The sequence below is a fragment of the Otolemur garnettii genome, unplaced genomic scaffold, assembly GCF_000181295.1.
Source record: "Otolemur garnettii isolate 467f Iridium unplaced genomic scaffold, OtoGar3 scaffold00173, whole genome shotgun sequence".
In the NCBI taxonomy this organism is placed as follows: Eukaryota; Metazoa; Chordata; class Mammalia; order Primates; family Galagidae; genus Otolemur; species Otolemur garnettii.
The window spans coordinates 1,663,941-1,676,040 of record NW_003852568.1 but is presented as its reverse complement, the minus strand read 5'-3'; the positions used below and the strand labels follow the sequence as shown (position 1 = coordinate 1,676,040).

The following is a 12,100-nucleotide window of genomic DNA, read 5'->3' as shown; positions in this document are numbered from 1 at the left end:
CAGCCTCCCAAGTAGCTGGGACCACAGGCACCTGCCACAACGCCTGGCCATTTTTTGGTTGCAGCCATCATTGTTGTTTGGCGGGCCTGGGCTGGATTCGAACCTGCCACCTTGGGTATATGTGGCTGGCGCCTGAGCCACTTGAGCCACAGGTGCCGAGCCAGATTCCTGTGCTTCTTTTTCTTGTTTCTCCATTCTTTCCTTCCTGTGAGATTTTTTCAAGTATTCCATCTTGATGTATTTATATAAAATTAGTATGTATTTCAAAGCTTAGGCAAAATAGTTCAACTAAACTTCAAAAGTCAAGAAGCTTGGTGCCAAAGTGGTGATCAGTATGGACAGACTGAAACAGAAGATCTAAAGATCAGAATAAACCTTTCAGCTGTCAAGTTAACTTCCTCAACTTAGTTTGTGAAGAACAAGTCCCAGTATGCACTAATTTTAGTTGACTTAAATGTGACCAGGCAAATCCCTAAATACTTTACTGCTATGAAATTCTTATGGCACAAAGAGATGTTCAATGGCCAATATCCTGCTTCCACTAATGGTGACCGCTGAACATTTCACCTTCTTTTCAAACTTGTGAGGAAAAAAAGCGGGGAAGCACCACCACCTCATGTACTTGTAGAGAATCAACTGTCTCATCCCTGCTCTCAGACACTAGTCAGAGTCATCTTGAAAAGTTTCCAAGTGGAATTTATGTAGCAGAAAGGGAAATGCGACCAATTCTCTGGAAACTCAAGTTTTCTGTGTATTTATTATATTTGAGATTAACAACCACATAAAGTCCATGAATAGAAATATTTGCAGAGTATGTGCAAAGCATTATCAGCCACTTTCATTGTATGTGGGTTTATTAAAGTGTTATTCCCAGGTTCAACAACAATATCAAACCACTTACTGAGGGCTTGCCCTAGACCATTCTAAGAGCTTCATATGTAAGTTAAACAAAAGGGTCTTATGATACACATACATTTTAGCATCTCAGAACCCCTATGCACTATGGACTATGTTAAACAGCCATCTAGTATGGCTCCCCCACAACTACCCTGGCGGCTAAAGAGGTCATCCTATCAGGACACGAGGAGCTGTTAACATAACGCATTTTACTAAGGCCAAGGATATCACTTAACCATTACATTGGAATTACAGTAAGTGCAAACAGCTTTTGGGGACAAAGGATGATCTTCTAAGTTTAATACTCCTTAAACATTAAAGCCTCAAAATTTTATAACAAAAATTTATAATTTTTATCAGTGTAAAAAACCAGAAAATTAACTCCGCTGCTGACATGCAGACCACTTGCTGGAATGTGGTGCACTTCCTCATCTCACTCCCCTTTTGTGGAGGGAGTGGATCATCTAATTAGTGGAAAAATCCAAAGGAGATGTCTGTGTCCTCGTCATAGGATTTGAGGGCTCCCTAAATCATTGCATAGAAACAAGGCAATGTGAAGTTATTGATGTCGTCAGGTACTGGAGGTAGATGAAAAACTTGAATATGTCCACATATGGACATGATTAGTATTTGCAGTTAATGTCAGTATTCTACAGGTTTCCTTTTCCTCCCACTGTTTCAGTGTCTTTGAATACAGTGTATAGAAATGGGAATGGGAGTTTCTGTATACAGAGAAATTCAAATAACATTGGTTTTAGTACGAAAAAATTGGAGACCATTTAAATGTCCACCAGTAAATGTCCAGAACACTTATTAACAATTCTAAAGAATACATCACACAACCATTGAAAAGAAATGACTATTTGCTCATTAAACTTTCATGTAAAAAACAGCAAAAAAACCAAAAAACAAAAAAACTAGAAAATTAAAGTCTCAAGATATCATAACAAAAACTTGTATTTTTTATCTGTGTAAGAAACTAGAAAATTGTGATTCTACACTTTTCTCCTATTGGGATTACAATATAGCTAAGTGTTACACTAATTTCATATATTAATACTGGATGTTTCTGGGAAAACTAACCTTTAACCCGGACGTCACTGTACCTCTGAAAGTGGTGGTAAGCAGCTTTCCAGGGGTTCCGATAGTGGCGGAGCAAAGTAATAGGAGGTCTTGGACGCACAGGGACATACCTCACGCCTTCTTCATCTGTACAATTGGGCAAGAACAGAAGATGTTAATTTTTTTTTTTTTTTTTTTTTTTTTGAGACAGAGTCTCACTCTACTGCCCAGGCTAGAGTGCCTTGGCATTAGCCTAGCTCACAGCAACCTCAAACTCAAACTCCTGGATTTAAATGATCCTTTTGCCTCAGCTTCCTGAGTAGCTGGGACCACAGGTGCCCACCACCATGCCCAGGTAATTTTTGTATTTTTAGAAGAGACAGGGTCTTGGTCTTGCTCAGGCTGGCAGGTATTTTCAACAATCCTCAAAGTTCAATTCCAGTAAGTGAGCTGTAAGTGAAACTGGCTATGTAAACAGCCTCTGGGACAGACTCCTGACTTAAGTGGGAAGCGTTGGGAGACAACAGTTAGCTTAAGCAACCATTACCAATATACTCCTTGGGAGGAGACTTGCGCTTCTCAGCCTTCACCAAAAGACTCTTGGCAGTGGACTTCTCATCATCAGTGCTGTTTGTCTCCATCATATCACCCTCCTCTGTTGAGATCACGTGCTGTTGCTTTCGAGGCTTTTTCCTTGGGGAGGCACCAGGTGGTAGGTCACTTGTAGGCATAGACAGGTTGTTTGCCAACAATGAGAGAGATGGTGACACAGTGTTGGTAGCCAGTGGAGGAACTGCTGTCATAGGAAAGGAGTACACACATGTTTAAGAACTCAAGCATTAGGGAAAGCTTCATTCGATTTCCAGCAGTGACAGTGACCGAGGAGATAGCACAGCTAACATTTATTGTAGGTCTTTCCGAGCACCTGGCACCGTGCTAAGCACTCTGATCTTGGCAAAGGCTGCCAACTGCCCCCTAATATCCTGTATCTTTATTTTTCTTAGTTGCAGGACCCTCATTTTGACATGGGCCCAATGCCGTTTAGCTCAAAGAATGTACTTCCCAGCCTCTTATAGGTATGGTCAGATAAGGTGAAAGTAAAAGTGTTTTGTAGCCCCTTTAGAGAGTTTCCTTAAAAGAAGGTATACAGAAAAGAACAAATAGAACGAGAGAAAGAGGGTGTGATTTTCCTCCTTTTTGTCTTCCTTCTGTTAGCCTGGAACTCGGATGTGATGACCAGAGCTCCAGCAGCTATCTCAAATCAAGAGCACGAAGGTACAATCCTAGAGGTGATAAAGCAGCAGGAAGAGCCTGCGTCCCCCAGGATTTGACAGAATATCCGTATCATGCTTGGACTGTATGCATCAGAACTTGCTCCAAAGGAGATAATAAAATCTTGCATGTTTAAGCCACTATGTAGGCCTTTAAACATAAATTCCTAGTGGGCAACCAAGTGACTCATAATCTTAAAACTAATCTGAGTAAGTATTATTATTCTCCAATTCACAGATGAGAATATGTGGCACCAGTGGCCACTGCAAAGTGGCAGAGTTGGGAGTGGACAGAGGCAGTCTCTCTTTAACTACCATGGTACTTGGCCTCCAGATGAAAAGCGTTCAGTGAGGAAGTAAACATTTGTTTGAGCTTATATGAATCATACATCTAGTGACTTAAAAAATCATGTTCAAGGTTCACCTTAGCTCTTATTTTGACATATTTGCCCCATTCTCTTCCTCCACCCAACCTCGGCTACCCACCCCCAGTAGCTACATCCCCAACTCTGTCATCACCAGTAACTGCAAACAGCCTCATACCCCCACCTCAATTTCTAGCAGCTAATTCTCCAGGCAAACCCAAGTCTCCTTCTAGGTCACCTTCCTCAGCTCTCAGCTTCCAGCACTCTTTAGACCCAAGAGGAACTATTACCTACTCACCTGACCCAGATCCTGTTGCCACCCGTCCTTCCCATGTCTGTCCTCCCCTATTCCTAGTTGAAATCCTACAATCACTTTATTCATTTTCTTCCTTCATTGTCCCTTTTCCTGCTCCATATACTTACTGAAGCACAAGAGGTCAAATCTAATTCTGCAGCTAGTCTGTTACCTATGCAGTTGAATGTATCTAGAGACACACAGTAATGCTGACTGGCCTCACCTAGACAATCCTACCATATCTGCTAAGTCTAGCTTCTCTCCAGAAGATTACTTCACACCTTCTCCTCCCATCTGCACTCTCAGAGGATGACCCAGAGATGCAATCAGAAGGAAATGTCCATCAAGTCCCACCACCCTACCTCCCCACTTGCACCAAGACCCTGTATTTCCTCCTCCTGCATTTGCAGCAAGGCCAACCCCTATGAGTACACACTGGACCCCACCTACCCTTGCCTCCTCAGACAATGCTCCAGGAGCATTCACATTGCTTTCTCCAGCACCACTGATTCTTCCTGCTCTATTCCATCATTCCCATTAACATACAAAACTCTGTTTATCTATCTTGAAAAAAACCCTTCCTCTTGACGTCATTTCCTTTCAGATACTACCTTCTTTTGTCTACCCCTTTAGAATGAGCTCCTCAAAAGTGTTTATACATATGTCTATTTACCTCCCAGCTTTCTCTCGAGTGCCCTCCTAATCATGCTTTTACCCCATCATTACACATAAACTGTTCTTCTCAAGAGCTCTGTAACTCTGTGTTGCCAAATCCAAAGCTCAGTCCTCATTATCCTTGATCTCTCAACAGTATGTGATCCAGCTAATCGTCCCTTCTCTAAACAATTCTATCCTGACCTTCCAGGACAGCACAGACTTCCAGTTGTATTCCTACCACTCTGGCCTGTGTGCTCAGTCTCCCTGGCCAGACTCTACTTCCTTTCTCACCTCACAATGGTGCAGCGTCCTGGAGTAGGTCATGGGCTTCTTTGTGTTTAGTCAGCATTCACTCCTGATCTCATCCATTCATCCAGGCTCATGGCTTTAAGCACAAATTATGTACACACTGACAATTCTCCAATTTATACCCACAACTTCATTTTCTATTCCAAAATCTAGCATCATAGATCCAACTGACTACTCGATGTCTATATTTGGATGTCCAACAGACACCTCAAACTTGCTATATCAAAAACTTAACTCTGGGGCGGTTAAGTTTTTGATATAGCCTGTGACTCAGTGAGTAGGGAGCCGGCCTCATATACTGAGGGTGGCAGGTTCGAATCCGGCCCCGGCCAAACTGCAACAAAAAAATGGCCAAGTGTTATGGCGGGCGCCTGCAGTCCCAGCTACTAGGGAGGCTGAAGCAAGAGAATCGCCTAAGCCCAAGAGCTGGAGGTTGCTGTGAGCTGTGATGCTATGGCACTGTACTGAGGGCGACAAAGTGAGACTGTGTCTAAAAAACAAAACAACATGCTAGACAAATCTCCTTGATTCCACCCTCGCTTCCACAGTCTGTTTTCTACCCAGCAGCCACAATGTTTTGCTTCAATCCTAAGTGAGCTCATGGCACTCTGCTGAACCCCTAGAAGCTCCCTGCCAACCTCAGCAAACCGAAAGTCCTTACTTACAGTGACCCAGAGGCCTGCTCACTATGGCTCTGTTTCTCTGCCCTTGTCATCTACCACTCCCCTCACTTACTTTTGAGTCTATTGGGTATGGTCCTGCCTTAAGACTTTTTCACTCAGCTCAGGGCCTGTGGCTCAAGTGGCTAAGGCGCCAGCCACATACACCCAAGGTGGTGGGTTCGAATCCAGCCCGGGCCCACCAAATGACGACGACGGCTGCAACCAAAAAATAGCCAGGTGTTGTGGCAGGAGCCTGTGGTCCCAGCTAGTTGGGAGGCTGAGGCAGGAGACTTGCTTGAGCCCAGGTTGCTGTGAGCTGTGATGCCACAGCACTCTACCCAGGAGACAGCTTTTGCACTCACTCCTCTCTTGGCCTAGAATGTTCTATTCCTAGATATCCTTAAGATTAGCACTTCATCTCTTTAATGCCTCTACCAAAGGGCACTCTCTCAATGAGGCGTTCTCTTAAAACCTTCTTTACAATTTTAACCTCAGCTCCAACTTATCCTTTTATTTTGGCACTTATCCCCCAAATATACATAATTTCATTATCTTTTTCCTATTTGTCTCTCTCACTAGCATGTGAGATCTAAGAGGATGAAGATGCACTCATTTTGTACGAGGTTAGTACGAGGTCAGTGCCCAGAACCCTTCCTGGTGCAGCCCTTCCGGCTGAGGAAGGTAAGGCAAACCATCCCAACAGAGCAGACACAGCAAAATGGACATTTAATTTCTCTTCTCGGCTTGTCCGAGGTAACTTTCCAAAAAAGTGTCAAGGCTAAGTACACCCATGGGAGGATATTTCATGGCATAATAGATAAGTAAATAAACAGCAGCTTTAAAAAATTATGAACAGCACAATCACACTCTTACTGAACAACTGACAAGGGAAACACAGGCCTTAAAGCTGCAATGGCAGGGAATAACCATTGGGTAACTGGAGCACAAAATAACTTGCTTTCCACTTTAGATTTGTCTACGTTTCACAAATTTTATGCACTGAATATGCTGCTTTTGTAATCAGGAAAAACAAAATTCCACAATGAATTATTAGAAAAAACAAAACCATACAAAATAACAAAGAAAACCTACGGAGTGACTTGACCATCACAAACAGGAAGTTTAGAGTAAAGATAAAGAGGGAAAAGGGGTAATAATAGTTTTAAGATTTTACTAGTCATGTTTACCAACAACATACAAGGTCTGACAATTAAGTTCATGAACTCATCCCAGAAACAGTGCTACATACCTCACTGCTGAATACCACTACAGTTACCTTGAAAAGCTACACACTGACTCCAGCACCTAGTCCACCCTTCAAAGCAATTTGGGAACTCTTTTTCTGGAATGGCCATCAGAGCTGTTGTCATATTGCCCTTGATGTCCTGTCATCAAAATGTCTTCCTTTTGATATTTCTTTTACCTTTGGGTAAAGAAAAAAGTCACTGGGTGCCAGATCAGGTGAGTAGAGAAGGTATTTCAGTAAAGTTATTTGTTTAGTGGTTAGAATCTCCCTCGGAGACAGTGCTGGGTGAGCTAATGCATTGTTGTGATGCAAGATCCATGAGTTGTTGGCAAAAAGTTCAGACTGCTTTCATCTGATGCTTGTATGCAGCCTTTTCAGTACTTCCAAATGGTAAACTTGGTTAATCATCTGTCCAGTTGGTAGAAATTCATAATGAGCAATCCCTCTTATATCAAAAAGTTCTGCAACATCGTTTTGACTCTTGATTTGCACTGAGGGAACTTTCTGGTTGTGGAGAGTTGTCTGACTTCAGTTGCCTACTTTGATATTTTGTTTCAGGATACAACACACCCATGTTTCATCACCACTGATAACATGGCCCAAAACATCCTCTTGCTTCTCTAAAATGTCTTTGCAAACTTTGATTGTCCTTTGTTTTTGTTCATTGGTGAGCTCTTTAGGGACCATTTTTGTACACATCTTTCTCATGCCATGATTTTTAGTTAAAATTTTCCTGTTTTTCTGTTGATGTTTACTTCATCTGCTATGCTTCTCACTCAACTGATGATTCTGATACACAATTTGAAAAAATTTTGCAATGTTTTTATTAATTCTGCTCGCTAGTGGCTGTCCTGACCTCTTTTCATCAGTGATGCTTTTTCTCCCCTCCAAAAACCGTTTAATTCATTTGTACACGGCAGCACTCATAGCTCAGTGGGTAGGGTGCAGGCCACATACACCCAGGCTGGCGGGTTTGAACCTGACCCAGGCCAGCTAAACCACCATGACACCTGCAACAAAAAAATAGCCAGGCATCTGTGGCCCCAAAGGGTGGGGCACTGGCCCCATATGCCAGAGGTGGCGGGTTCAAACCCAGCCCCAAACAGAAACCGCCAAAAAAAAAAAAAAAAATAGCCAGGCATTGTGGCCGGTACCTATAGTCCTAGCTACTGGGAGGCTGAGGCAAGAGAACTGCTTAAGCCCAAGAGTTTGAGGTTGCTGTGAGCTGTGATGCCCCAGCACTCTACCAAGGGTGACATAGTGAGACTGTCTCAAAAAAAAAAAAAAAAATTCATTTGTATACTGTGGTTTTCTTTCGTGGCATTATCCTCATAAACTTGGACTAAAATATCTCTGATTTCATTTCCACTCTTACCATGTTTTTTTTTGTTTGTTTGTTCTGAGATAAGAATTTCACTTTGTCACCCTTGGTAGAGGTGCCATGGTGTCACAGGTCACAGCAACCTCAAACTCTTGGGCTCAAACAATCTTCTTGCCTCAGCCTCCCCAGTAGCTGAGACTACACATGCCCACCACAATGCCTGGCTTTGCTTAGGCTGCTCTCTAACTCATGAGCTCAAGCAGTCCACCTACCTTGGTCTCCCAGAGTGCCAGATTATCGGCATGAGCCATCATGACTGGCCACTCTTTGCCAAGAAATTTAATGTTAGTTGCTCTGAATCAAGCTCCAACATTCTTGTGACTACACACAAAAACATGCAACAATTATGAATACGACTCAGCAAGACAGTGCCACACATTGACACAAACACAGCTGAGACACTGACATACCAAGGTTATGAAACCTAAAGGAGTCATTATTACAGGGTTGTCAACATAAGCACATGGTGGTATGTTCATGAACTTAATTGTCAGACCTGATAAATCTTTACTATATTAAGGACGCGACAAAAATTGACAGGGAATAAAACTGTAAATAAATAGTACTTGGCTATGACCATATTGTGACCTATTTTACATGGTCATATTTTCTTAATAAAGGCAAGGAGACTATACTAAAGGATATGGTCAGAAATTAAACTTAATTACAAACAGGCAGCAAAATGGCTTTAGTTTTCACAGGAGTTTAATGCTTTCTTCCCTTTATTAAAAATTACTGAAATCTGAATTGGGCTTCAGGCAGTACGGCTTCCTGGTGGAGGTTGCGTAAGAGTCAGGAAAGAGAGCTCTAGCGCAGTAAGGAGAAGGGAGGCAGCGTCTACTAACGCAGAGTGTTCTGTGAATGAACTTACCAGAAACTGGCCTCATGATGTCCATTGGTTCTACTTCTTCCTTTACTTTAATTTCAGGTACAGGAGGGCCCAAGACAGAGGAGAGACTGCCACCCACAGTGGCTGATGGTGGTGGTGCCGCTGCAATTGTGGTGATGGGTGGAGTGATGGGGACTGCTCCAGGAATGGTTGAAAGGGCAACTGCTGGCTGTGATGGGGGACTGGCTGCTGCAATCATTGTTGGAATGGTTGGTGGCGGCTGCTGGGCGGTTGGAGGGACGGCAATGGTAGGCTGATCGTTATTTTGATTAGATACAGTCTCCATGGACATAGTGACTGGAGAAGCCATAGACACATGGATTTCAGACTTGGGTTTGGCACTGAAACACAAAAGCAAGGCATTTACAACAAATAAGAGAAAAGTGCCTTAAACCAAACCACTACAGGCGCCGGGCTCACTTAATCTTGACATCATAGGACAATTAATTTTCATTAATGTATTTTCTTCTCTTAAACTTTCTTTTTTTTTTTTTTTTTATTAAATCATAGCTGTGTACATTAATGCAATCATGGGGTACAATGTGCTGGTTTTATATACAATTTGAAATGTTTTCATCAAACTGGCTAACATAGTCTTCACGGCATTTTCTTAGTTACTGTGTTAAATTTATATTCTACACCTAGTAAACTTCACATGTACCCTTGTAAGATGCACCACAGGTGTGGTCCCACCAATTACTCTCCCTCCACCCACCTCCCCCTCCCTTTTAAAATTTCTTAATATTTATTTTATCTTTGGAGTTTTTTGTCCATTTTTTTTTTTTTTTTTTTTGAGACAGAGCCTCAAGCTGTCCCCCTGGGTAGAGTGCCGTGGCATTACAGCTCACAGCAACCTCCAACTCCTGGGCTCAAGCAAGTCTCCTGCCTCCGCCTCCCAAGTATCTGGGACCACAGGCACCCGCCACAACGCCCGGCTATTTTTTGGTTGCAGCCGTCATTGTTGTTTGGCGGGTCCGGGCTGGGGATTCGAACCCGCCACCTTAGGTGTACGTGGCTGGCGCCTTAGCCGGTTGAGCTATAGGCACCGAGCCTAGTTGTCCATTTTTAACTGCAGCTGTAGTTGAGAGGGGAGGGGGGCTAAAAGTTGAGGCAATCATTAACGGCCAGTGATATAATTAATCATGCCTGCATGACAAAGCTCTCAGAAAAACCCAAAATGAGGGTTCAGCAGCTTCCAGATAGCTGAACATGAGGTTCCTGGAAGGTGGCATGTCTGGGGAGGGCATGGATGCTCAGTGCTGATTCCCTTCCACCTTGCCCTATGCACCTCTTCATCTGTAGCCTTTGTAATATCTTTTAGAAAAAGCCAGATACCTTTATGTTTCCCTGAGTTCTGTGAGGTGCTCTAGCAAATTAGTGCAACTCAAAGTCAGTGTCATGGGAATCTAGATTTACAGCTAGTCAGAAGCACAGGGCAAACAACCCTTGTGATTGGCATCAGATTTGGGGGGCAGTCTTGTGGGAATAAGCCCTTAACCCATGAGATCTGACACTTTCTCTAAGGAGATATAGTCTTAAAATTGAAGTAGAGGATGCCCAGCAGGTATCTGCTATTAAACTGACAGGTTGGTTGCTGGTGGAGAGAATTCTTCATAAAATTCCTGATGACCTGGCTTGATGACTATAGCACAGTGGTTATGGTGCTGGCCACATACACCCAGGCTGGTTGGTTTGAACCCAGCCTGGGCCAGCTAAACAACAATGACAACTGCAACAAAAAAATAACTAGGCATTGTGGTGGGCGCCTGTAGTCCTAGCTACTGAGAGGCTGAGGCAAAAGAGTCACTTAAGCCCAAGAGTTTGAGGTTGCTGTGAGCTGTGATATCATAGCACTCTAATGAGGGCAACATAGTGAGACTCTGTCTCAAAAAAAAAAAAAAAAAAAAAAGATCTTGATGACCAGAGGTCACAGAAGTTTCTTTGTTGTTAAACAAGAAAACAGAAAAACACTTTCGCTTTTTTTTCCCCCCCAAGACAGAGTTTCACTCTATTGCCCTCCATAGTGTGTCACAGCTCCCAGCAACCTCCAACTCTTGAGCTTAAGCGATTCTCTTGACTCAGCCTCCTGAGTAGCTGGGACTACAGGCACCCACCACAATGCCTGGCTATTTTTGTTGCATTTGCCACTGCTATTTTAGCTATCTGGGGCTGGGTTTGATCCTGCTACCCTCGGTATATGGGGCCAGTGCCCTGCCCACTGAGCCACAGGCGCCACCCCAACACTTTGGTTTTTATTCCCATATTCTCAGACCAGCAATTGTGCATTTGGAATTTTTATCCTAAAAAAAAGCATGTCTACCAAGAATGCTATATACAAATGTCCACAGTCATTGTCCTACAATAGCCCCAAACAAGGAATAATTCTAGGGTACTTCAATAAGCAAATGGATACATTCTGGCACTTCCATATAATAACGCAATACTAACTACCCAAAAAAGAACAAACTATTGATACACACTATGACTTGGGTGGATCTCAAAAGCACTGAGTTAAAACAAGTAGGTATCACTAGATTATTATGCATCAAATATATACATTAGTTCTTTATGCATAAGATGCCATTTATACTCAGCTCCCCAAATGACAAAATTATTAGCATAGAGAATATAGAGAATGGCTAAATGGAAAAGGGTTAGGGTTGGGGGAAGGGTATGATTTATAAATGAAGGCTTGTCTTGTTCTTAATTCCAATTATGGCAATAGCTACTCAAATCTACATGTATGATGAAATTTCAAAATATTAAAAATCCTCCTCCTCCAAAAAGAAAGTACATATAAAGGAAAGTACAGGCTCGGCCAGTGGTTATGGCACCAGCCACATACACCAAGGCTGGTGGGTTTGAACCCAGCCCCGGCCAACTAAGCAATAATGACAAATGCAACAGAAAAATAGCTGGGCCTTGTGGTGGGCGCCTGTAGTCCCAGCTAGGAATTGCTTAAGGCTGAGGCAAGAGAATCACTTAAGTCCAAGAGTTTGAGGTTGCTGTGAGCTGTGATGCCACGGAACTCTAGGGCAACATAGTGAGACTCTGTCTCAAAAAAAA

The 12,100-nt window shown here is 42.9% G+C and overlaps 1 protein-coding gene across 4 annotated transcripts in view; it reads right to left on the bottom strand.

Annotated features, from left to right (window-relative positions):
- The window catches only part of SAP130 (Sin3A associated protein 130), a 102,611-nt gene that overhangs the window by 8,216 nt on the left and 82,295 nt on the right, over positions 1-12,100 (bottom strand). For all 4 annotated transcript variants that reach the window (XM_023519385.1, XM_023519386.1, XM_003800327.3 and 1 more), the window contains exons 16-18: positions 9,017-9,375; positions 2,507-2,755; positions 1,981-2,106 (exon numbers count right to left, since the gene is read on the bottom strand). In XM_023519385.1, coding sequence (XP_023375153.1) covers positions 1,981-2,106; positions 2,507-2,755; positions 9,017-9,375 — 734 coding nt within the window. The remainder of the gene's footprint in view (positions 1-1,980; positions 2,107-2,506; positions 2,756-9,016; positions 9,376-12,100) is intronic.